Source organism: Sinocyclocheilus grahami, unplaced genomic scaffold (genome assembly GCF_001515645.1).
Source record: "Sinocyclocheilus grahami isolate Dianchi unplaced genomic scaffold, SAMN03320097.WGS_v1.1 scaffold588.1, whole genome shotgun sequence".
In the NCBI taxonomy this organism is placed as follows: Eukaryota; Metazoa; Chordata; class Actinopteri; order Cypriniformes; family Cyprinidae; genus Sinocyclocheilus; species Sinocyclocheilus grahami.
In genome coordinates, this window is record NW_015505767.1 from 1,132,472 (window position 1) to 1,155,296 (window position 22,825).

At 36.2% G+C, this 22,825-nt stretch overlaps 2 protein-coding genes across 5 annotated transcripts in view; one reads left to right on the forward strand and one right to left on the reverse strand.

The window, feature by feature from the left end:
• Positions 1-12,755, reverse strand: part of LOC107557073 (actin filament-associated protein 1-like 1) — a 22,540-nt gene extending 9,785 nt beyond the window's left edge. For both annotated transcript variants that reach the window (XM_016240390.1, XM_016240389.1), the window contains exon 1: positions 12,687-12,755. In XM_016240390.1, the coding sequence (XP_016095876.1) occupies positions 12,687-12,708 (22 nt within the window). In that variant the 5' untranslated portion in view covers positions 12,709-12,755. The remainder of the gene's footprint in view (positions 1-12,686) is intronic.
• Positions 12,756-14,197: 1,442 nt separating this feature from the next.
• Positions 14,198-20,906, forward strand: snx12 (sorting nexin 12). Of its 3 annotated transcripts, none has more exons than XM_016240395.1 (6): positions 14,198-14,593; positions 15,073-15,168; positions 15,801-15,925; positions 16,133-16,223; positions 18,017-18,027; positions 19,955-20,906. In XM_016240395.1, the coding sequence occupies exons 1-5, from the start codon at positions 14,429-14,431 to the stop codon at positions 18,020-18,022; spliced, it is 483 nt and encodes a 160-aa protein (XP_016095881.1). In that variant the 5' UTR covers positions 14,198-14,428; the 3' UTR covers positions 18,023-18,027; positions 19,955-20,906. The 3 variants fall into 3 exon arrangements, with proteins under 3 accessions (XP_016095881.1, XP_016095880.1, XP_016095879.1); XM_016240394.1 differs by having other exon boundaries at positions 19,970-20,906; XM_016240393.1 differs by lacking the exons at positions 18,017-18,027; positions 19,955-20,906 and having other exon boundaries at positions 16,133-17,208.
• The last annotated feature ends 1,919 nt before the right edge of the window (positions 20,907-22,825 follow it).

The following is a 22,825-nucleotide window of genomic DNA, read 5'->3' on the forward strand; positions in this document are numbered from 1 at the left end:
AGCAAGGCAGTCTTGGTCGAATGTCCACTTCTGAAGCCAGATTGGTTGCTGTCCAGGAGGTTGTTCTGTGTGAGAAAGGCTGAGACTTGGTTGAACACAACTCGTTCAAGTGTTTTTGCAATGAAAGGTAGAAGGGAAACCGGTCTGTAGTTCTCTAAAAGAGTTGGGTTAAGAGTGGGTTTCTTAAGAAGTGGGGTTATACGAGCCTGTTTAAATGTTGAGGGAAAAACACCAGTGTGAAGGGATGTGTTAACGATGTGAGTGAGTGCAGGTACGAAATGGCTTGAAGGAGATGAGATGGAATAAGATCAAGCGGACAAGTAGTAGGATGATTGGAAAAGATGAGTTTAGAGACTTCTGCCTCAGAGAGTGGAGAGAAGGATGAAAACGAGTGTATGTTTGCTGGTAAGATGTGTTTGACAGTTTGTGGTGTGGCAAATTGTGCACTGAGGTTTGTAATTTTATTAATGAAGAATGTGGCAAAGTCGTCAGCTGAGTTGATGAAGAAATACATATAGAACTAGTCAACAATGCAACAACATTTATAATGGTTGTCTGAAGGTGCGGGCATATCTCATTCATTTTACGAAGGAAATCCGAGGAAAAGTAACTTGAATATCTGGACTTGAAAAATATAGATGGATACTGGTCGACATTTACTGGTGATTTAATACTTGTGTTCTCTTTGGGGTCTAAGAGACTCTACAAAAAAGTTTTCATAATGTTATGGGAACTGATTATAAATAAAATTTCAGCTTGATGACACACAATACATTTTAAAAAAATCCATTACTTATGTTCGTGGTCTGACAGTGCCCAGGTATATTTAATTTTACATAATTTATTCACAATGTAATTTTAATAATTTAAAATTACTGAATTATTTCAATCTTTTATTTAAAAATAAAATTCAATGGGACCAGAAACAGTTTGGTTACCCATATTCTTCAAAATATCTTCTTTTGTATTTATCAGAAGAAAGAAATTCATACAGGTTTGGAACAACTTGAGGGTGAGTAAATTATGACAGAATTTTCATTTTTTTGGGTGAACTATCCCTTTCACTAATACTAGTTATCATTGCCAGTTATTAATTGATTCTGAGAATGATTCTAAGAAACAGATTAAAGAGATCAGAGTCACACATCTTTCATGCTAAGGAATAAAAAGCAGGGGTAAGTACCAGAAACACATGTAAGCACTTCACACCACACCCCGACTCTGCTCAAGAGAGAGGGATAGGAAAGGAAAAGCCCCTTTTCAAGGCTACCTGACACACATTTGGCTTTGCTGATCTAGGAATTATTATTCTTGGCCACAAGTAATTACTGCAATATGTGACCTTTATTTTGCTTTTGCCCTGAACATGTTTTTTCTATCTGTCTGGACCAGATTAAAAAACCTGTTGCATAGCTCATGATGTTTCTTTTCTAGACCCTCACCACTCCGAAAACAAACACTGCTTTGAAGCAGAGGTTGCAAACCACTATGCAAACAAGGGGAATTCAAAATAAAGGATCTTTTCTGGGCTTGCACTTCTATTTTGAGGATCATCCTGTTCATTCAATATTTCTTGGTATCCAAATATGCGACCTACATGTTACAGAGTCCATGTCACACATATTAATGTCAGTATAAATAGTAACCAAAATAGCACAATTCAAAGCTTCTTAGTAATATTTATGCTACAATTAAATATTAAACAATTAGTATACATTAAATATTACATTTTAGCATTACTCATTACTTCTAAATTGTACAGTGAAGATCAATGAAACAGTGAAGCATATAAGAGAGCTTGTGTCAGCATATGTACTTTAAGGGCTGTAACAATTTGCTCTTCCGTGAGTCATTTAACAAAAAAACTATCCTGTGTAAGATGATGCAAGGTAAACAATAGAATGAGGCCACAATTGTAAACACTTCAGCGGCTGAAATAAAACTAAAAACAACAACACTGATTTCTATTACTAGGTGACTCTGTATTGCACCATTTTAAAAGATTTATGTGGTTCACACTAAAATGAAAATTTGCTGAAAATGGCCATCCAAGATGTAGATGAGTTTGTTTCTTCATCTGGAGAAAATTATAGATCCTCTGCTTTGAATAATGTATTTATCTCTTACAAATATATTACAATATTATTAAAAACATGCATCCAAAAGATTAAGTGGCTCAATCAATGAAATATAACATTACTCTAGGACAGGAACCTTCCTGGTTGTTGGTCAACAAAGGAGAAACCAAATAATTCACAATGCAGATTTCCAAATGCCTTTGCACTTCTGTCAGCGAGGACAGAGATAAAGAAAGCAAGCCAATTAACTGCTTACTGGTCTCAACAGCTGAACGAGATGAGAAACCCACAATTTTCAGACAAAACCAAAACTGAGCTGCAATGTGTTGAGGAGGATTTTTGAGTTCTTTTAGTTCATGTGCATTGAAGTGATTTCTGTGGGGATGTCTGCACTGGATCAACTCTCTCTCTCACTCAATCTTTTTTTTTTCTCACTTCTCCTTCTACTACATTACTATCCACAATCTATAGCTAAGAAAATATAAATTATTAAAATTATTAAAAATGTACATTTAAAAAAAATAAAAATAAAAATGCAACTTTTCACAAATTCTTTTAGTTTTTTTTACAGTTTTCTCTTTTACATTGGAAACTTTTCCAGAGTAAGTAATTTCCATATTAAATAGTCGTAAATTTGTGATCCTTCTTCCTCAAGTCCAAAACAAACTAAATTTCACTTCCGAATCTTAAAGAGTGCAAGATCTCTAAAAGGCATCACTCTAAATCACACCATTGATAAGCTATCTTTCGGTTGTCTTTCACTGAATTTGCTTAATGGCCAGTTAACTCCTCCTAAGAGTTTTCCTCTCTCTCAGAGAGCAGGAAACGTGAATGTGTATGTGTCCGTTAGGGGAAACAAGAAAAAGAGAGGGGTGGAAGAAGAGTAAGAGGCGGAAACTCCGCGAGCAGAAATTTAAAAAAAAAAAAAAAAAAAAGCAACTTTTCACAAATTCTTTTAGGTTTTTTTACAGTTTTCTCTTTTACATTGGAAACTTTTCCAGAGTAAGTAATTTCCATATTAAATAGTCGTAAATTTGTGATCCTTCTTCCTCAAGTCCAAAACAAACTAAATTTCACTTCCGAATCTTAAAGAGTGCAAGATCTCCAAAAGGCATCACTCTAAATCACACCATTGATAAGCTATCTTTCGGTTGTCTTTCACTGAATTTGCTTAATGGCCAGTTAACTCCTCCTAAGAGTTTTCCTCTCTCTCAGAGAGCAGGAAACGTGAATGTGTATGTGTCCGTTAGGGGAAACAAGAAAAAGAGAGGGGTGGAAGAAGAGTAAGAGGCGGAAACTCCGCGAGCAGAGAGAAGGATGACTGTTATTGTACTGAGAGCAGTGCAATCACATCTGCAGGGCCACAGCTCTCCAGAGGGCCATTGTCTGGTTGTGCACTTGCTGACATGGGCGAGGGAGCAACCCGTCCCTTTTCGAAGCAACTCAAGTTCCCACACAACACTCTCTGTGCCTCTGTGTCTTCTGCTGGCCATGCTTCTCTTTGGAAACTGGGTCAAGTTTGTGGAACTAAGCACAGTCAGCTCAGTTACAGCTATTCTGAAGGCTCGCCTGTTTTTGCTGCCGTGCATCTCGTGTGTAATGTGTGGGAATGTGAGGTTGGTGAACCCCATCTGACTGCTTCAGTGGCTCTTTTAATGCGTCTGTGCTGTCTGCTGGCTCTCACAGACCAAAGACACATTGTATTTAAAGGGGTCGTATGATGCGATTTCAATTTTTCCTTTCTCTTTGGAGTGTTACAAGCTCTTGGTGCATAAAGAAGATCTGTAAAGTAGCAAAGACTAAAGTCTCAAACCCAAAGAGATATTCTTTATAAAAGTTAAGAGTCAGCCACGCCTACCTAAAACGGCTCGTTCTAACACGCCCCCACATACCTACATCACTATCTGGGAAGATTTGCATAACGCCGCCTAAATGTTCACGCAAAGAAAGAAGGCGTAACTTTTATTCTCACTGTAGTACACTCAGGTGCTTCATTTTTGGTTCCACAAAGAACCATTCAGTCAAAGGTTCTTTAAAGAACCATCTCTTTCTTACCTTTTTGTAATCTGAAGAACCTTCTTTCGCCACAAAGAACCTTTTTTGAAACAGAAAGATTCTTCAGATGTTAAAGGTTCTTTATGGAACCATTTAGACAAAAATGTTCTTCTATGGCATCGTGAAGCACCTTTATTTTTAAGAGTGTATTGTTGTTACCGCCGCCATGTCCTGAAGGCGCTGTGTGCTTCGTTGTGAAAGCGAAACTACTTTGTTTGGCCTTCCAAAAGAGGACGATATCCGCTTCGTCATGCCTGGAGCTGATCCGTGCTGGTCACTGAGAGAATACTTCAACTTCGCGCTGTGGATCGCCGGATCGGCTTTCACCGTGGACGAAGCGGAGTCTAGCCCGGAGTCGTCACATGTGGTTGCCGCAGGCATCACAGTATGGTAAGGGGTGTAACATTTCCGTCACACGCTTGAGGAATTCGGCCAATCACAACGCACTGGATAGCTGGCCAATCAGAGCACACCTTGCTTTTCAGACCGATGAGCTTTGTAAAAATCAACGCGTTTCAGAAAGGCGGGGCATAGAGGAGAAACAATGTACAGTATGTGGAAAATAATGTGTTTTTTTAACCTTAAACCGCATAAACATTTCATTACACCAAATACACAAAATAATGTTCTTTTTAGCAACATCATATGACCCCTTTAAGTTTAAAGTGACAAAAGACAGACCAACTGAAAATAAAGACTTCTCTCATCAGCACTTTTATTAGTCATATATGTGACCCTGGACCACAAAACCAGTCTTAAGTCACTGGGGTGCATTTGTAGCAATAGCCAAAAATACATTGTATGGGTCAAAATTATCGATTTTTCTTTGATGCCAAAAATCATTAGGATATTAAGTAAAGATCATGTTCCATGAAGATATTTTGTAAATTTCCTACCGTAAATATATTAAAACTTAATTTTTGATTAGTAATATGCATGGTTAAGAACTTCATTTGGACAAATTTAAAGGCAATTTTCTCAATATTTAGATTTTTTTGCACCCTCAGATTCCAGATTTTCAAATAGTTGTATCTCAGCAAAATATTGTCCTATCCTAACAAATTTGTTAGGATTATTTGTTCAGCTTTCAGATGATGTATAAATCTCAATTTCGAAAAAAATTACCCTTATGACTGGTTTTGTGGTCCAGGGTCACATATGTGCATGTAATGAAAAAGATTAAGTGATCCAACTAGAGATAATTGGTTTGACCAGTTTCTACAGAGATACACTTTTCTAATCGGTAATTGGTTATAGACCCCAGCACTGCCATTACACAACAATGCATTTAGTAGGAAACAATATATTCAAATATATTCATATTCAAATGTATTGTTTACATAAATTCACTGTTAATTATGAATACATTTTTACTTTGTCAAAAGAAAAACACATAGCATTTTAAGCTAAACAGTACAGTAGACAAAAATACCTAACTAAATGAATGGGACAACTGATCGCAAAACAACTTAAAAGACAATTAATAATGATCAATATTTCTATTTAATTAATTATATTCAAAAAACTATAATTACTTTTTTTTAATTATTCCAAATGTAAATAAATGTATTAAATGAATAAATTAATATTATTTATCTATTATTTATAATGATTAGGTATTAAGTTATATATAATTATATATAGCATCTAGTTATATATAATATGTATAAAACTATATGTAATATATAATATACAGTAACTAGTAAAAATAATATTTTATTTAATACCTTAATTTTATACCTTATATAATACCTGTTATGTCATTATTATTCAAATGACAATTTAAATTATACACTGAAAAATGTAAAATAATTAAAATAGATAAAACACATGCATATGAATATTTAAATATAATCTTATTTCATTAATAGAAGTAAATTTTAATATTTTAATTAAATAAAATGTTTTTATTGTTTTAGTTTAATTATAATTGTTATATTGTATCAGTATCCTCAACAACAAAAAAAGCATCGGTCAACCTATAGCTCAAACGACCAAGTTGCTTTTTTATCTTGGGAATCAGCAATACAGCAATTTACATTCAAACTAAGATTTGAAAAATGTACTTGCTTTGTTTAAACTGGGCACATTTTAAACAACATTCCAACTGAACTTTCATTGAGTGGCTCGGCCAAGTAGCTAGACAATGTGGCATTGTGAGGTCCAAAATTACACAATGACATCAACTTTGAGGAAAAGAGTACAATGCAGCGCATAGCATTCAGAAATTCAGTGCAGACATACATTCACCCTAATACATCACTGAACACAATCACAAACACACTAACACTTGCAAAACAAATTCTAAGGAAAGCAGCTGAGGTAAGGGCATTGTGGGTAAGGGGATATGTCCTGCAGCTGTAGCTTCCTGTCGGGGCTGACAACAGCAGTTTCTATCATCCCTAACCTTCTGCTTCCTATTCCTCTCCTCCACACACCCCCAAAAATGACATACCATCAGTCCTCCGCTAACTAGCACGCTCTCTCTCAGCTCTGGACCCTCCCATCTGAACCACTTCCAACAAAACACTACAAAAATCATAGGACACACCATATCTACAACATGCACCATCTGTTCCTGTTTAGAGGTCTTATCCACAGACCATGTTGGGTTTCTCCTATAGCGGTGAGGAATGAGGGTTCAGATCCTACAAGCTTCATATGCAGAATGCCACAACCACACGAAAAAAGCTGATCAGCTGTCTGATTCAGGGTGGGTGGACGTCACGTGCCATAGCTATACAGGACACACGAGTAGGGCCGATACATAGAAGCAGCTTTGATGAACACCAGTCAAGGTCACATGGAGGCCACATGGATATCAGTGCGAGATGGCTATAATATAATGCTCAGTATTTTAGTGGATGACAGCTCGCTGGGTGGGGTCAATTACAGAGGAACAACAGGCTACATAATTGAAAGGGAAGGGACGAAGGCTTTGAAGATGACAACATGGTTATTGATGGCTTAATGAGCATGGGAAAAACCTGCAACAAGTTTATATACGTTTATATACGCGTTTTATGATTGTTTACTTCATGTACTGTGCGACCACTGAAACTTGAGATGCTTCATTTAAAGTCCTAAATGTCTTTCCACCCCAAGAAATGTCTTCTGGTTGGAGGATAATGCTAACATTACAGATTCTGTAAATCACAGGGATGACGGTTTTATTCATTGGCATTCACACACACTTTCCCTCACATAAAACATTTGGAGGATTGAGTGTCTCTTCGGGATTTGAAACCAAGTATTATGCAGCTGCTTTATGATACTCTGCTACCAATCAGAAAATGAACGGCAGTCAAGAGACACCAGAGGCCTAACCTGCTCATCAGCACAAAGTACATCAAAAATTAACGTGACAATGCCAAAACAAGAGAAGTGTTAGTTCATAACCAGGTTGGATTTATAGCGAAGGAACAGAGCAGCCTTTTGCTATATCTTTTCCCATCGTCTCTGTTTCTACACTGCAGTCATAAGACTTCAGGTACGCGGTCATGAGAGTTGCATTTGTACATTCTACACAACAACAACCTTGGCTGTAAAACCTTTTATTTTTATATTTTCAGTTTTCAGTTTCATTTCAGTGTTAGTCATTTTGTTATGTGCTTTTGCCATTTTTCTATTTAGCTTTAATTTATTATTATTTCAGTTTTAGGTTTAGTAATTTAAGTACTTCAACTTACATGTATTCGTTTATTATTATTATTATTATTTGTTAATAACAACACTAACCTAGCAGATGGAAAACAGTTTGAAAACTGATGATGACTTTTTTTCTTAAAGGGACAGTTCACCCAAAAAGGACTATTCTGTCATCATTTCTGTCCATTATGCTGTTCAAATCTGTATTACTTTCTTTATATGTGGAACATAAAAGAAGATAATTCAGAAAAAGTGTTTTTTTATGTCCATACAGTTAAAGGGATAGTTCGTCTTCGTTCATCTTCGGAACACAAATTAAGATATTTTTGATGAAATCCAGGAGCTTTCTGACCCTGCATAGACAGCAATGCAACTACCACGTTCAAGGCCCAGAAAGGTAGTAAGGACATCATTAAAATAGTCCATGTGACATCAGTGGTTCAACCGTAATTTTATGAAGCTACGACAATACTTTTTTGTGCGCAAAGAAAACAAAAATAATGACTTTATTCAACAATTTCTTCTCTTCTGTGTAAGTCTTCGACGCATGTTCATGACAATACCATGACACATTTGTGTGCATTCCTCTGCTCGTAAACAAGGAACAGCGCATCCGGGTTCTACGTCAGAATGCCGGCTTCTGTATCAGCAGCACCACATGCATGCATCGTGGTACTCTCATAAAATTAAGGTTGAACCACTGATGTCACATTTTTAACAATGTCCTTACTACCTTTCTGGGCCTTGAACATGGTAGTTCAAGCATCGCTGTCTATGCAGGGTTTAGAAAGCTCTCAGATTTCATCCAAAAATAATCAATTTGTGTTCTGAATCTGAATAAAGGTCTTACAGGTTTGGAACGATATGAGGGTGTGTAATTAATGACAGAATTTAAATTTTGGGGTGAACTAGCCCATTTAAGTCAGTGGAGTCTGATTTTGTTTTGGACTCCACTGACTTTCACTGTATGGACAAAACCAGTTGATACACATTTAGAATGACAAAAAAAAAGCTAAAACACATATGCAAATCTTCCATGAAATTCTTATCTTTCAATTCTAATCCCTGCTCCTACCCATATCTTGGCTGCTATTTTGCATGACTAATGGGATTGAGGAAGGTTGATTAGGAAAAGCTCTTCCAGCTTTATCCCGGATCTCAGCGTCTGACCTTCTTTCATTAAGGGGTTAACACGGTCATCCAAAGCAAGTCCCTGTTATGACTGCCTTTGATTTCCACCCTTTGAGGACACGAGAGCGGAAGGGCCCACAAGGACCTTTCCAGCCCTTCTGTATCGTTATAACTCTGTGGGATTTTTCTACAGACAAGAGCCGCCCTTGACGGCTGTGTTTGGGCCGAGGAATGCTGGAGTGAGAGACAGTGTCAGGCCTGTGCGGACCCATCAGGTTCACAAGCTGCTGAAGAGAGAAGCCTTTGTCTGTTTGGCCATGGTTATTTATAGATATAAGCCATGTGAATAAGGAACTGGAGGAATCGGTGCAATTCAGACCCCCCACTCCCACCTTTCACAGTTTTCATCTTGAAAAGTCTTGCATCAAAGGCATTAAGCATATTGTCAAATATATGACTAGAATTGCTGTTAATCAATTAATCAGTGAATTAAATAGCAATTGACCCTTAGTTTGATTGACAGGCAATCTGATCAACCATAATGCAGAATCTGCCATTTTGTTCGACAAACAAACCAGTCAGGAGAGTATATTTAATGTCATTGGACTTGAACTTGAAAAATGGTGTGTGTATTGATGTCTTTCTGTGGTTGAAACAAGTTTGATGTTCATTCATGTTTATTTGGTGCTATAACTAGTAAAGAGATCATTGGTTCACGTGCTGCTTGAACTGAGGCACTATAGCGATCTGTCATGACGCATTAAAGAGCCACAAAATGGTATTTATTGTTTGAATCTCTTTTGAAAAAAAAGACAAAATTTGAAACTTGAGACCTTGTTTCATACCTGCTCTGCTTTGTCTGTTGGCACATCATTAGTGTCCTCTTTGCTTCGCGATGTATTTTTCACTGCGTGAGAACATGATGTGTGGCGTGAAAGCGCCATGGCTTGTAAGACATAGCAACATTAACTAAGGGAGGCGACTTCGTCTTTGCGAAGGGTCAATTGGGAAAAAACAAACCATTAATTTAACTACTAATGGCTGCTGAAAATTCAGCTTTGCAATCATAGGAATAAATTACACATTCAATTATATTAAAATAGAAAAGTTGCTGTAAATAGTAATAATATTTCACAACATTACTGTTTTTATTGTAGTTTTGATCAATTAAATGCAGCCTTGGTAAGCATGAGAGACCTCAATAAAAAAAATATATATAAAATAATTTTACAAAATACAAACATTTTAATTTAAAATGTACATATTACCGACCCCAAACTTTTGAACTGTTTTTGAACATAACGAAACACTAATGATTCATAGCAGAGTAAGAGCACACAGACCCTACAGTTTTCATAAAATTTGAAGGTGTAAGGTTCACCTTCGTGTTTAAACTCACTAATGCTCCTCACAAGAAGCAAGCAAACACTTAAAAGGGCATTTCCAAAATCCCCCCATAACTAAAAAGAGCAACAAGTAGCTGATGGGCTGTTTTTTCCTGGCATCCATGCAAACAAACTCAGAGTTGAACACATTCTCAAGCGGATTTCCTGCATGAGGGGCAAGGAAGTCTTCTTTCAGATCATGAATAGCCATCATGCTGAACTGGCCTTCAACCAGCTCAGAACAGCAGGATGAAAGAGCTGATAGCTGGGTCAATGGAAATTTAGGGACATGAAGAATGCAGGATGAGAAGAATATATTTTTGTAAATTTACAGCAGTAATCTGCAAAAGGAGGTGTATTAATGTAACAGGAGTTAAAATTTTACTGTTATTACTTTTGTAAACTTTTGTTCTAACACGCCCCCACATATCTACCTCACTATGTGGGAAGATTTGCATAACGCCGCCCAAATGTTCACGCAAAGAACGAAGGCGTAACTTTTATTCTCGCTGTAGTACTGTTGCTGCCGCCATGTCGAGACGCTGTGTTTTGTTGTGAGAGCGAAACTGCTTTGTTTGGCCTTCCAAAAGAGGACGATATCCGCTTTGTCATGCCTGGAGCTGATCCGTGCTGGTCGCTGAGGAAATACATCAACTTTTCAGATGTGTGCAGCACATTTTATGGAGGACTGTTTCCTGATCCTGGGAGAGTAGACTACAATGCCGGCTGTTCTGACTCACAGACTATAAGTACGTTTTTTATACATAAAGAATTTGCCACTGATGATTCAAACGCGAGTTTTGAGCAGTGTAGAGTAGCACTTGCTGTTTGTCATTTCTCCAATCACAAATGCAGACATGGTTTTATGTTTTCGCGGTGCGATGCAATGCGTAAAAAGACAGTATAAGTCATTATAATCCATAATTATGTCCCCACTGGATGCAACAAATGCCTCGTTTGTAATGGGTTTTATTGGTTTTGTCTCGTCGCTCCGGGACACATCATCACAATATGGTAAGGGGCGTAACATTTCCATCACACGCTTGAGGTATTCGGCCAATCATAACGCACTGGATAGCTGGCCAATCAGAGCACACCTCGCTTTTCAGAATGATGAGCTTTGTAAAAATCGACGCGTTTCAGAAAGGCGGGGCATAGAGGAGAAACAATAATGTACAGTATGTGGAAAATAATGTGTTTTTTTATCCTTAAACCGCATAAACACATTTCATTACACCAAATATACAAAATAATGTTCTTTTTAGCAGCATCATATGACCCCTTTAACAAAATATAATTTTGAGGTACACAAAAGAAATGAGAAGAATGATATTTTGTCAATATAAGTGTCATTCCACAAAATAGCAGCCTTTTGATTTTAAAAATTGAATTTTAAGTATATTTATTAAAGCTTTTATACATAATAGACTTAAAGTATGCATTTTTACATTTACATTTAGTCATTTAGCAGACGTTTTTATCCAAAGCGACTTACGTCACTGACTGTGAGGACCTTTTGGCACCACAGCCAGCCTTTTTTAAAGTAGATGGAAAATACTCCTTTTGGTTTAGATTAGCGAGATGCACTTACAATAATTTATATAGTAAAATATTTACATTGATAACTATATAAAGGATGTACAGGTATACTAAGTCTATTGATATGCCTTATAATAAAGATATAGTTATATTGAGATGTAGACTATAAAGATATATATATATATATATATTTGCATTTAAGAGCAATTATATTTTAAAAAAATTTATTTACTGTAGAAAATCATGACAACAGGGTTGACTATTCAAGATTGTCCCCTACTTGAAGGGTTCAAATGCAGAAAGGGTGATTATGTCATTATGATATTATTATGCTTTTTTAAGGAATTGTACATAATTTCCGTAAGGGGAGTTGTGATGCTAACAAAATTGGCACATACTGTATATTCTGGGGACATAATAACAAAGAAATGTAAAAATATATATATATATCCACCAAACTCTATAAAAAATGGTTATAATTGTAATTATAAATAATTATGTATAAAGTAAATAATTATTACGTCTATGTTCATAGGGGCACAAAAAGCCATTCTTTTCGTGAAATTACCCTAGACACAGACATAGTGATGCTTTCCATCCATTCATAGCCATATATTGCATCACTAACATAACGGTTTAAGTGTGTTGATAAGTTTTCCTTTTTATCTTAAAAAATATATAAGAATTGTGTAATAACATCAGATTCACTTTCCAGTACAGGTACACAGAAAAGATGCGATTGACTTAGGCTACTTTAATAATGTTAAAAAAATTCAAATAACGCATTATTTCTTATTACGAAGACAATAATTGTAAGGCTGTTTTCGTGTGGGGAAAAAATCATACTTACAAGTGGAATCTGTGATCTCCATGTCGAAGAGAATAATTTTCTTGAGTACTCCGTAACAGACTTCAGCAGTCCCTCACTGTAATGTACAGCAGCATCTTGTGCAGCGCGCGTGTGGCCAACACTACACTTTTGACAAGGGCGCGTGCAGCAGACCACGCCAGACCTGTGCTCATCCGGGTCCTAGTGCTCGTCGGGCAGTGAACGGCTAGTTCACAGAGGCAAACAGCGTCATCCTGCTGGTCTTTTTAACCTGATGCGTGAAATTATTTATTCCAAAACAGTGTATTTGGAGAGAGTTACACATCTGTCAACTGCAAGACTGCAGTAAATAGTTAATTGGTGTATCAGCACTTCCATTTGAATTTATCATGTCATTCAAAAAATAAAAAATATAAAAAAGTAATATATAGAAGGCAGCCGGGGTCAAGGGTTTTGATTTAACATTAACTTGTTTTTTTATGCTAAAGTTTAGCACCCACCAGAGGTAGAGGAATGCCAAGGTCTGTATACAGTTATGTAATATCAAATCATGTAATTTTCACCAAATAAACACGAGTAAAACTAATATCTGAATAATCCTTTCAGAAAGAAAAATGCAGCACAGATAGAGATAACTATATTATCTGAGTAGGAAGTTTTGTAAAAAGATGCTTTTGGCTTTCATTCTTTTTTGTTTGTGTGATTGACTATAACCCAAAATATGCTATATAACAAAATAATGGGAAAAATTTATATTTTAACATACTTCCTTAAAATTAAAGTAGGCCTATCTGAATCCAAGTTAATGGCATGGTTTTTATAGTCAGCTACAACTAAAACTACAACCACAACACATGTTCGTTGCTTACATGAAATAAAATAAAATAAAAACAAACATATTTCAGCTAGTTTTCAAGGAAACATTTCACATTTGTAATTTGTTGTACGAAAACAATTAAAGCCAAAACTGAAATGAAAACTATATCGACATAAAAATACAACTAATAAAAATAAATGAACTATTAAAAATATCAAAACATACAACAATATGACTACAATTTTAACTAAACTTAAAATGAAAACAGAACCTAAAAGTAAAAATAAAACTAATTCAAGATAGTAGGCTTACGCAAACTATAGTAAACTATAAAACAACACTAGTTTATTTTCTTCTATGCATTATTTTGGTACGTTTGCGTGTTTTAAAGCAGGTCGTTTAATATAGCCATATAAACATTTTCTGTTCATCACGACTAGGCCTGCCAGGCTGCCACAACACTGAAATCAACAAATGTGCTAAATAGAACATGTTTCAGTGTACTAATAATGTTTTAATGGGTTAAAAAAAAAAAGACTATCCGAGAAATTAGATTTTAAAATCCACACCTTTCCAGTCTCTCCTCCAGTTATGAAATGTTACAGAACCCTGAAGAGCCCACCCCCTTCTCGGTCTTCTACATTCTTATAGGTCAATTAACTGTCAGTCATCATAAAACAGAACGTCTATTGGCTAGCTGGGGAAAAAAAAAAAAGGTGGTTCATGAATACGTCTTCCAAACTGCACACATATCGTCGCATCAGGGGTGCGAGAAACGCAGGATTTCCTGTGGTATCGCTGAACTGGACACATCCAAGTTTTCGTTCGCAGAAGTACCCTAGCCCATTTTAACCTCCATCGATTTAATGTCTTAATCAAAACCTTCTCATCGGTACGTACCCTAGACTACACCTCGACGTAGTTAGTCTGAAAGAAGTCATCAAAGATGTCCGAAGCCACAGTGGCCGACACTCGCCGGTTAAACTCTAAACCGCAGGACCTGACGGATGCCTACGGCCCTCCCAGCAACTTTCTGGAAATCGATGTGTACGACCCGCAGACTATAGGAGTCGGCCGCAATCGCTTCACCACTTACGAAGTCCGGATGAAGGTAGGCTGGCCCAGTGAATGAATGTGATTGTGTGTTTGTGTCAGAGAGGCTGCGGTTCGATTTGGCCTAAGTTAGCTAACGTTAGCCTGCGCGCTAATGCTAACTAACGCCTCATTCGACGTGAAAGAATCCTGTCCTTCGCAGAGCTTTTAAAAACGTGATTTTATTGTGTGAATTGCTAGGTTTTGGTCTAAAATCGGTTTTCTGTGCGAGCAAGTTGGATTTGCGCAGAGACATTGAGCTAATTTAGCCGTTGTTGTTACTCTGTCAACCAGCAACCTCTAGCGAGTTGTATTTAAGCCATTAAGATAAACATTTGGTCGCGTTACTGTTTGCAAATGCATCATTTTTGGGGTTTAATAATATCTCCGTTTGTGTTAAACGAATTCGAGAACATTCTGCATCGTGTACACAGCTAAGATATGTAGACATTATTTAATAATCATGTGACTTATTCTGCTTTCTCCGTTGAAATCCAGACAAATCTTCCCATTTTTAAACTGAAGGAGTCGTGTGTTAGACGAAGATACAGCGACTTCGAGTGGCTGAAGAATGAGCTGGAAAGAGACAGCAAGGTATCACAACTCTGTGTGATTAAAGTGTATGTTTTATTTTTGTATCATTTTTGATAGGTCAGGCCTAGATAGTATGATATAGTGAGAAATGGAGCTCACACTAAAAGAGAAGAAAAACACCTCAAACTGTGTTTTATTCAAACAGCAAAAACAAGGAAACAGTGCTGTTGTTGTTTATATGGAAAAAATAATCAGAGAGATTTTTTTTATAACAGTATAGCACACTACTTGCATAACATGCATATTGATCTTATTAGGATTAAATTTAAATGTTTAGTTTTATGGTCAAAGTTTTGTAGTTTCTAATGTGGGGGGTGAAATATGGTGAAATGCAACACAAAGATGATTGAGAGATGGACAAATAAACTTTTCTCAAAAGTCTGATGTATCATGTTCAATACTTTTTAAAAAAAAATTTTTTTACTTTACTTTAGAATTATACTTACTGAAAGTATAATAACTATCAGTCAGATGACAGAAGGCATGTAGTAGATTGCGCACAACAGGTTTTTCAAGTTTTTCTTTTTTTATAACGTTGATAATTCAGAAGCCTTAGAAATTCGTCTATCACATATGATGCAGTATGCTTTGTAGGCTTAAAATAGTTTTAAATGTGTGAAAATATTTCTTAGATTGTTGTGCCTCCATTGCCTGGAAAGGCATTGAAGAGACAGCTTCCCTTCCGTGGAGATGAGGGCATTTTTGAGGAGTCCTTTATTGAGGAGAGACGATCTGGGCTTGAACAGTTCATTAACAGGTTAGTCATCGAAATGATACCTGACGGACACTTCTAAATTATAGAAGAAGTACAAGTCAGCCACGCAAATTATTAGTGTTTGAGGGCTTGAAATGATTACACCAATATATTGTGGATTTTTTTCCCACATATACTAACAAAAAGACTTGAGTTTGTCCAGATTTCATGGATTGCATACATAAATATGTTGCTCATATTCCTCTTCAGAATTGCAGGTCATCCTTTGGCCCAGAACGAACGCTGTCTTCACATGTTCCTGCAGGATGAAAGTATTGACCGGAACTACATTCCCGGAAAAGTACGGCAGTAGGGCTTTCCAAACTGGGACGAGGGAGGGTCTTCTTTCTTCGGTTGTCAGCTTGTATTTCCATTCATCTGCAAACAAAGTGCAGAGTAACATTTATTTTTACACCGAGCTAAATCTAGATATCTGATGAACCGTGCAGGACTTGGTTTTATTTAAAAGATCATGTTTTGTACATGTGTCTGAGAGTTACTCTTTACACACACAATGTATTTCTTTTACATCTATACAGTGTACTTGTTAGTGAGTGTGTGTGTGTACATTATGTAACTATACATTAGGCTGAAGCACTGTAAATCAAAGAGGGTTGGCTCATATCTTTGTCCTCTCTGGCGTCTGTTGAAAGAACATATGCTTTTCAAGTTCAAGAGTTGAGGTGCATTGCATGTCATTCCAAACGGCGCAAATGCTTAACAAAACATTTAGGGAGCAATGCTGGATTTGCAGTGGATTAGAAAAATAGTCATAAATGTAAAGTGTTACACTGTTTGTCAAAGAAGCAAGCTGAAAAAAATGTTCTGGGCTGTGTTTCAGACATATATTTGGAAGTCGTACATGTTTTTGTAGTCGTGTAACCATCAGCAAGACAGTAAAATTCTAGCCAGTATTCATAATCACAAGTGGAAGTTGTATGTAATGTTGCTTGTTGCTCCCTTAACTATGGAAGCTTGTTTCCACCCAAAAAAAGGTAATTGCAACTTTTTCTCATAATTCAGATATTTTTTCTTGTCATTCTTAGTTTATATCATAATTCTGCCTTTCTCCAGATTCGGAGGGGAAAAAGTCATAATTGTGACGTGAAGTCAGAATTTTAGATGCTAACTCACATTTCTAAGATGAAAATTCAGAATTGTGAGAGAAACTGGCAATTGCAATGACAGTTGCAAAAAAAAAGATTTGTGAGGGAGGAAAAGTTGTATCCTTTTTTACATTTTTATTTTGCGACAAACATTGTGAGTTGTAAACTCAGAAATTAGAAGAAAAAAAAATCAGAATTGCGAGATGCAAACTCACAGGTACCTTTATTTTTTATTCTGTAGCGGAAATAAGCTTCCATAGTTTTAACCGTCCAATGCATCATTTAAAAACAGTTTAAAACTACCATCTCATAAAAATATGAATGTTGCATTTCAGTCTAATTAATACGCTTCATTTTTTTCCCCCAGCCCTTTTTGGATTATGAAGAGATTATAGCCTTTTAATTCCAATTTTATGTGAAAAGATTTGGTTCTGAGATTATGTTGGAAGATTTATGCTAATGTTCAAAAACTCTGTGTTAGCAAACAAATGAGTTCCAAAAACTACTAAATAAAGTACATCAGGCCTTTTAAGTATGTATCACCCAATAATAGGCATTTAGTAGTTAGAAAATACTGGTGTTCTAAAAACTGATATTAGGGTTAAAGTGCTGTAATGTCCTTTTGTCAACCACTATGGAGTTTTCCAAAGTAATTAATAAACGTATGTACCTATTTTTGGTATGAAATAAGTGCTTAAGACCTGTATTGTATGTGAGTCCAGGTTAAACTCTAGGAGTCGATCGTGAGAAAGATCCAAAAACAGCTCCCTAGGAGGACAAAATATTTGCCAACTGTTTAAAGGTTGTCCTGCCAAAGTTCAGTCATTTTCCTCAGAATGACTCTATATTTATGTTATCACCCGTGTTCATCGATTTGTGCCTGTTACGTTTGTCTGTAAATAAAGTAAAACTAAATAGAGCACCGGCTGGAGATTTTATAATATCAGAACTATTTTCCTTAACCTGTTTATTCTCTCTTCCATTTTAGGTGTGAATGAAGTAAGTTTTGTTTTTTACTCTCAGTATGTTGTAACTGATGTGGGGAAACAATGTCTGCATGAATGCTAAAAATTCAAATCAATTATATGGTGGGGGAAATGCCGTCTCTTGGCTTTACTTACAAAACTCACTTTAATGTCATATGGCATCCTGTTGCTTTGCTCATTTTTATTTTGCATCTGCTTGTCATGTCCTTTACAGTCAACATGTACTTGTAAAACTACTGCTGGCTGCATGTCTTGATTTGCATGCTTTGTGTTGTATCTTCTTTTTTTTAAAAGGGATAGTTCACCCAAAAAATTTATTCTCCCTCCGGCCACCCAAGATGTTTGTTTCTTCATTCAGAAAATATTTGGAGTAATTATTAAGCATTACATCAGTTGCTTCACCAATGGATCCTCTGCAGTGAGTGGGTGCCGTCAGAATGAGTCCAAACAGCTGATAAAAACATCACAATAATCCACAAGTAAGCCACACAACTCCAGTCCATCAAGTAACATCTTGTGAAGCAAAAAGCTGCCTGTTTGTAAGTCATCTTGTATGAATCATTAAATAAAAATGCACATATCAAGCACTGTCTACAAGCCAAAATATCTCTAAACAAATATGTCAGTGGATTTTGATGCAAGAGGACTTTTTCACTGGATGAAGTTACGGACTCGTATTCGCCAGAAGGAACGGTTTTAAGTTAAAACACCTTAAATGGGTCATATGATTTTGCTAAAAAGAACATTATTTGGTGTAATGAAATGTTTATGCGGTTTAAGGTAAAAAAAAACACATTATTTTCCACATACTGTACATTGTTTCTCCTCTATGCCCCGCCTTTCTGAAACGCGCCGATTTTTACAAAGCTCATCGGTCTGAAAAGCAAGTTGTGCTCTGATTGGCCAGCTATCCAGTGCGTTGTGATTGGCTGAATACCTAAAGCGTGTGACGGAAATGTTACGCCCCTCCCATCATATTGTGATGATGCCCTATCAGGCCGGAGCGATGATTCAAAAACATGAAAACTCATTATAAATGAGGCTTTCGTTGCATCCAGTGGGGACATAATTATGGATTATAATGACTTGTACTGTCCTTTTACGCCGGTGAAAGCCGATCCGGTGATCCACAGCGCAAAGTTGTTGTATTTCCTCAGCAACCAGCACGGATCAGCTGCAGGTATGACGATGCAGATATCGTCCTCTTTTGGAAGGACAAACAAAGTAGTTTCGCTGTCACAACGAAACACACAGTGCCTTCACGACATGGTGGCGGCAGCAATACTACAGCGAGAATAAAAGTTACGCAGCGTTATGCAAATCTTCCCAGATAGTGACGTAGGTATGTGGGGGCGTGTTAGAACGAGCCGTTTTAGGTAGGCGTGGCTGACTCTGAACTTTTATAAAGAATATCTCTTTGGATTTGAGACTTTAGTCTTTGCAACTTTACAGATCTTCTTTATACACCAAAAGCTTGTAACACTCCAAAGAGAAAGGAAAAATTTAAATCGCATCATATGACCCCTTTAATGACCGATTATTTACCTACACGCAATTTTTTTTTTTTTTTTAATAAGAGTCTCGTTCTGACGGCACCCATTCACTGCAGAGAATCCATTGGTGAGCAAGTGATGTAATGATGAACTTCTCTAAATCTGCTCTGAGGAAGAAACAGTCATCTATTTTTATATTTTGGATGGCCTGTGGGTAAGTACATTTCAACATTTTTTTTTTTTTTTTTGGGTTAACTGACTTAATGGTTAATGAAATAGTTAATTTCACAAAATTCAACATTCAGACTGTTATTATCATTATCCAATCAAGTTTGTTTTTTTGTTTTTTTTCTCAAACTAAACTGTAATAATGAAGGAGGCAGCTTAGTTTGCCGTGAGTGCATTAGTAATGTCAAGATCTCTAACCGTTTTGTTTCATGTCTCCTGGCCTGTGATCCAAAGGTTTTGGTAACCCCCCCCCCCCTTCCTGGACCCATCTGCTCTACCAGCTCTTTTCTGCACATCAGTCAAAGCCTTTTACAGCTGCTGTCCATGATATCCTGTATATATTTCTATTCTTGAATAGAACTAGACTACAACACCTATTTCACCATGAGGATGAACTCACCTTAATGCTGTGTTTATACCTCATGCACTCGTTTTGTCGGAAGACATTCTTTTTTGCTGATCTTAAAGCAAATATTGCTTTCTCTAAAAATAGTGCTTTCTGTGTTTTTTCTGGTTAAAACTCCTGGCTTAAACCTTTTAGGCAACCCGCAGTGTTTTCTCCAAGAATATATATGTATATTATAAGGAGAATTTGATAAGGCCACATGACACTCCTTGGTGTATTCTTGAATTAATGGTTATTAATTGATTGACAAATTAATTAGATTTAAAGCAACAAGCTTCCGTTCTACAGAAAATGATATCATCTCAAGAATGAATGAAGTCACAACACAAAACCAGAGAACATTTTTTATCAAGATGACACCCGCTCACCAAATGTAGCACTTCAGAAGCTAAAACTGGGATTGCCTCTCGACAACGTCTTCCTTTATATTCCGTATTTCATTCGTATCATTTTGACTTTGACTAAATATGTTATAACAAGGCTTTTGCAACCATGTTTAAATGTATTTTCATTTTTTATAGTGTCTGTGTATAAGTAAAGCTTTGGGAATGTACATATTCAATCACTGTGAAAAACTGAATTCCATTATGACAAAATGTCACATTTGCGGTTACGTTTCTATACGCTATCTCTTCAAATGAGTTCTGTTCTTTTCTGGCTGTTACTATTCTGGTTATTTTCAGGACTGTGTGTAAAGAAAAGGGCACTAATTGATTTTTAAAGGCCATCCTTTCTACCCATAAATAAACCCTTCTCTGTCTCCTTCAATGTATTCTCTCATTTTGTTCTATAAGACATACATAGTTAATCGAATCATATAATTTGTAATAATATGTTCTCACATCAACGATTTTCCATTTTATTAGTCCATGCAATTCAGCAATTTCAGATTAAGAAGGCTGTTCTTTTTAATGTAGCCACGAGGTGGCAGCGCTGCAGAAACTTCATTTCATACAAAGAAACTTTGTACAAGTTAACCCTTGTAGGCAATGTGGGGGTTAATCATGATAAACGTGCACTTTTTAAATAACTTGGAATAATTTAGATGTTTTTGAAAGAGGTTTCTATGCTCGCAAAGGCCCAATTTATTTGAAATATTACAATTTTAAATAATTTCTTTTTTTCTATTGTTTATTTTAACTTTTTTTAAATGCAATTTATTCTGTGATGGCAAAGCTCAATTTTCAGCATCACTACTCCAGTCTTCAATGTCTGCTTAATATTTCTGTGGAAACCATGATACTTTTTTTTCAGGATTCTTTCATGAATAGAACGTTTTAACTGCCACTTTTTTTTAATTGTCATTCATTTAAAAGCACCAAATCATTATATTAGAATGATTTCTGAAGAATCATGTGAGACTGAAAACATTTATACTTTTTTTTCAGGATTCTTTCATGAATAGAACGTTTTAACTGCCACTTTTTTTAATTATCATTCATTTAAAAGCAGCAAATCATTATATTAGAATGATTTCTGAAGAATCATGTGAGACTGAAAACATTTCCCCCCCCCCCCAAAAGCACCAATAAGTTTTAATTATTCCAAACTTTTGTTTGGTAGTGTAAATTGTATTACTATTATTGTGCTAATGAGCTACAAAATCACAGAAATCTGGGTGTGCCCAGTTTATTTTAAGACCATTTTACTGAATACAACTATGTTTTCAGGTCACTTGCCCTTGTGTGAATTGCTCTGATCAGCCTGGATTAAACATGGGGGAGGGAAAGCGTTAGCGGGCAGGTAAAGTCTACCTGAATGAGCCTGTCGTGTAAGCTGTGTAAGCGCTGCTTGAATGTGGATAAACTGACACCATTACTTCTTACAACTGCAAGAAGAGGCCTGTTAAGAGGATTAATATATTCCTCATTTAGATCCTACTGTTGGATACGCTAATAGTCGAGTCTAATCGGCGGTGTGCGAGTCACATGGACAAACAAGCTCAAAAATGATTTTATTTCCACTGTAGGCCTGCTCTTTTTGATTATTTTGCTTATGCTTCCACAAATGCTTTATTTAAAGTCATTTTGTTCACAAGGTGTAAAAAGAGGGCTTGCCCTTATCACCCATTCTCACAAACATTACAGAGAAGAATAGGGATAAGTATTCATTGAGTAACACTTGCCATTCACTTGCAAGCAATGTTGGGGGTAACGCATTACAAGTAACGCAAGTTACTTTTTTTTCAATTTATTGATTGGCAGCTCTCCTGTCTCCATGTTGAGAGAAATCAGATGGTTACTGTAGTTCTAAAATAAATATGAATATGCATTAATTCATCTCATTCGCAAAAAACCCAAAAAAAACACAGATTCAGTATTCCTCAAAATGAATAAAACTTTTCTGGCTGTTACTATTCTGGTTATTTTCAGGACTGTGTGTAAAGAAAAGGGCACTAATTGATTTTTAAAGGCCATCCTTTCTACCCATAAATAAACCCTTCTCTGTCTCCTTCAATGTATTCTCTCATTTTGTTCTATAAGACATACATAGTTAATCGAATCATATAATATGTTCTCACATCAACGATTTTCCATTTTATTAGTCCATGCAATTCAGCAATTTCAGATTAAGAAGGCTGTTCTTTTTAATGTAGCCACGAGGTGGCAGCGCTGCAGAAACTTCATTTCATACAAAGAAACTTTGTACAAGTTAACCCTTGTAGGCAATGTGGGGGTTAATCA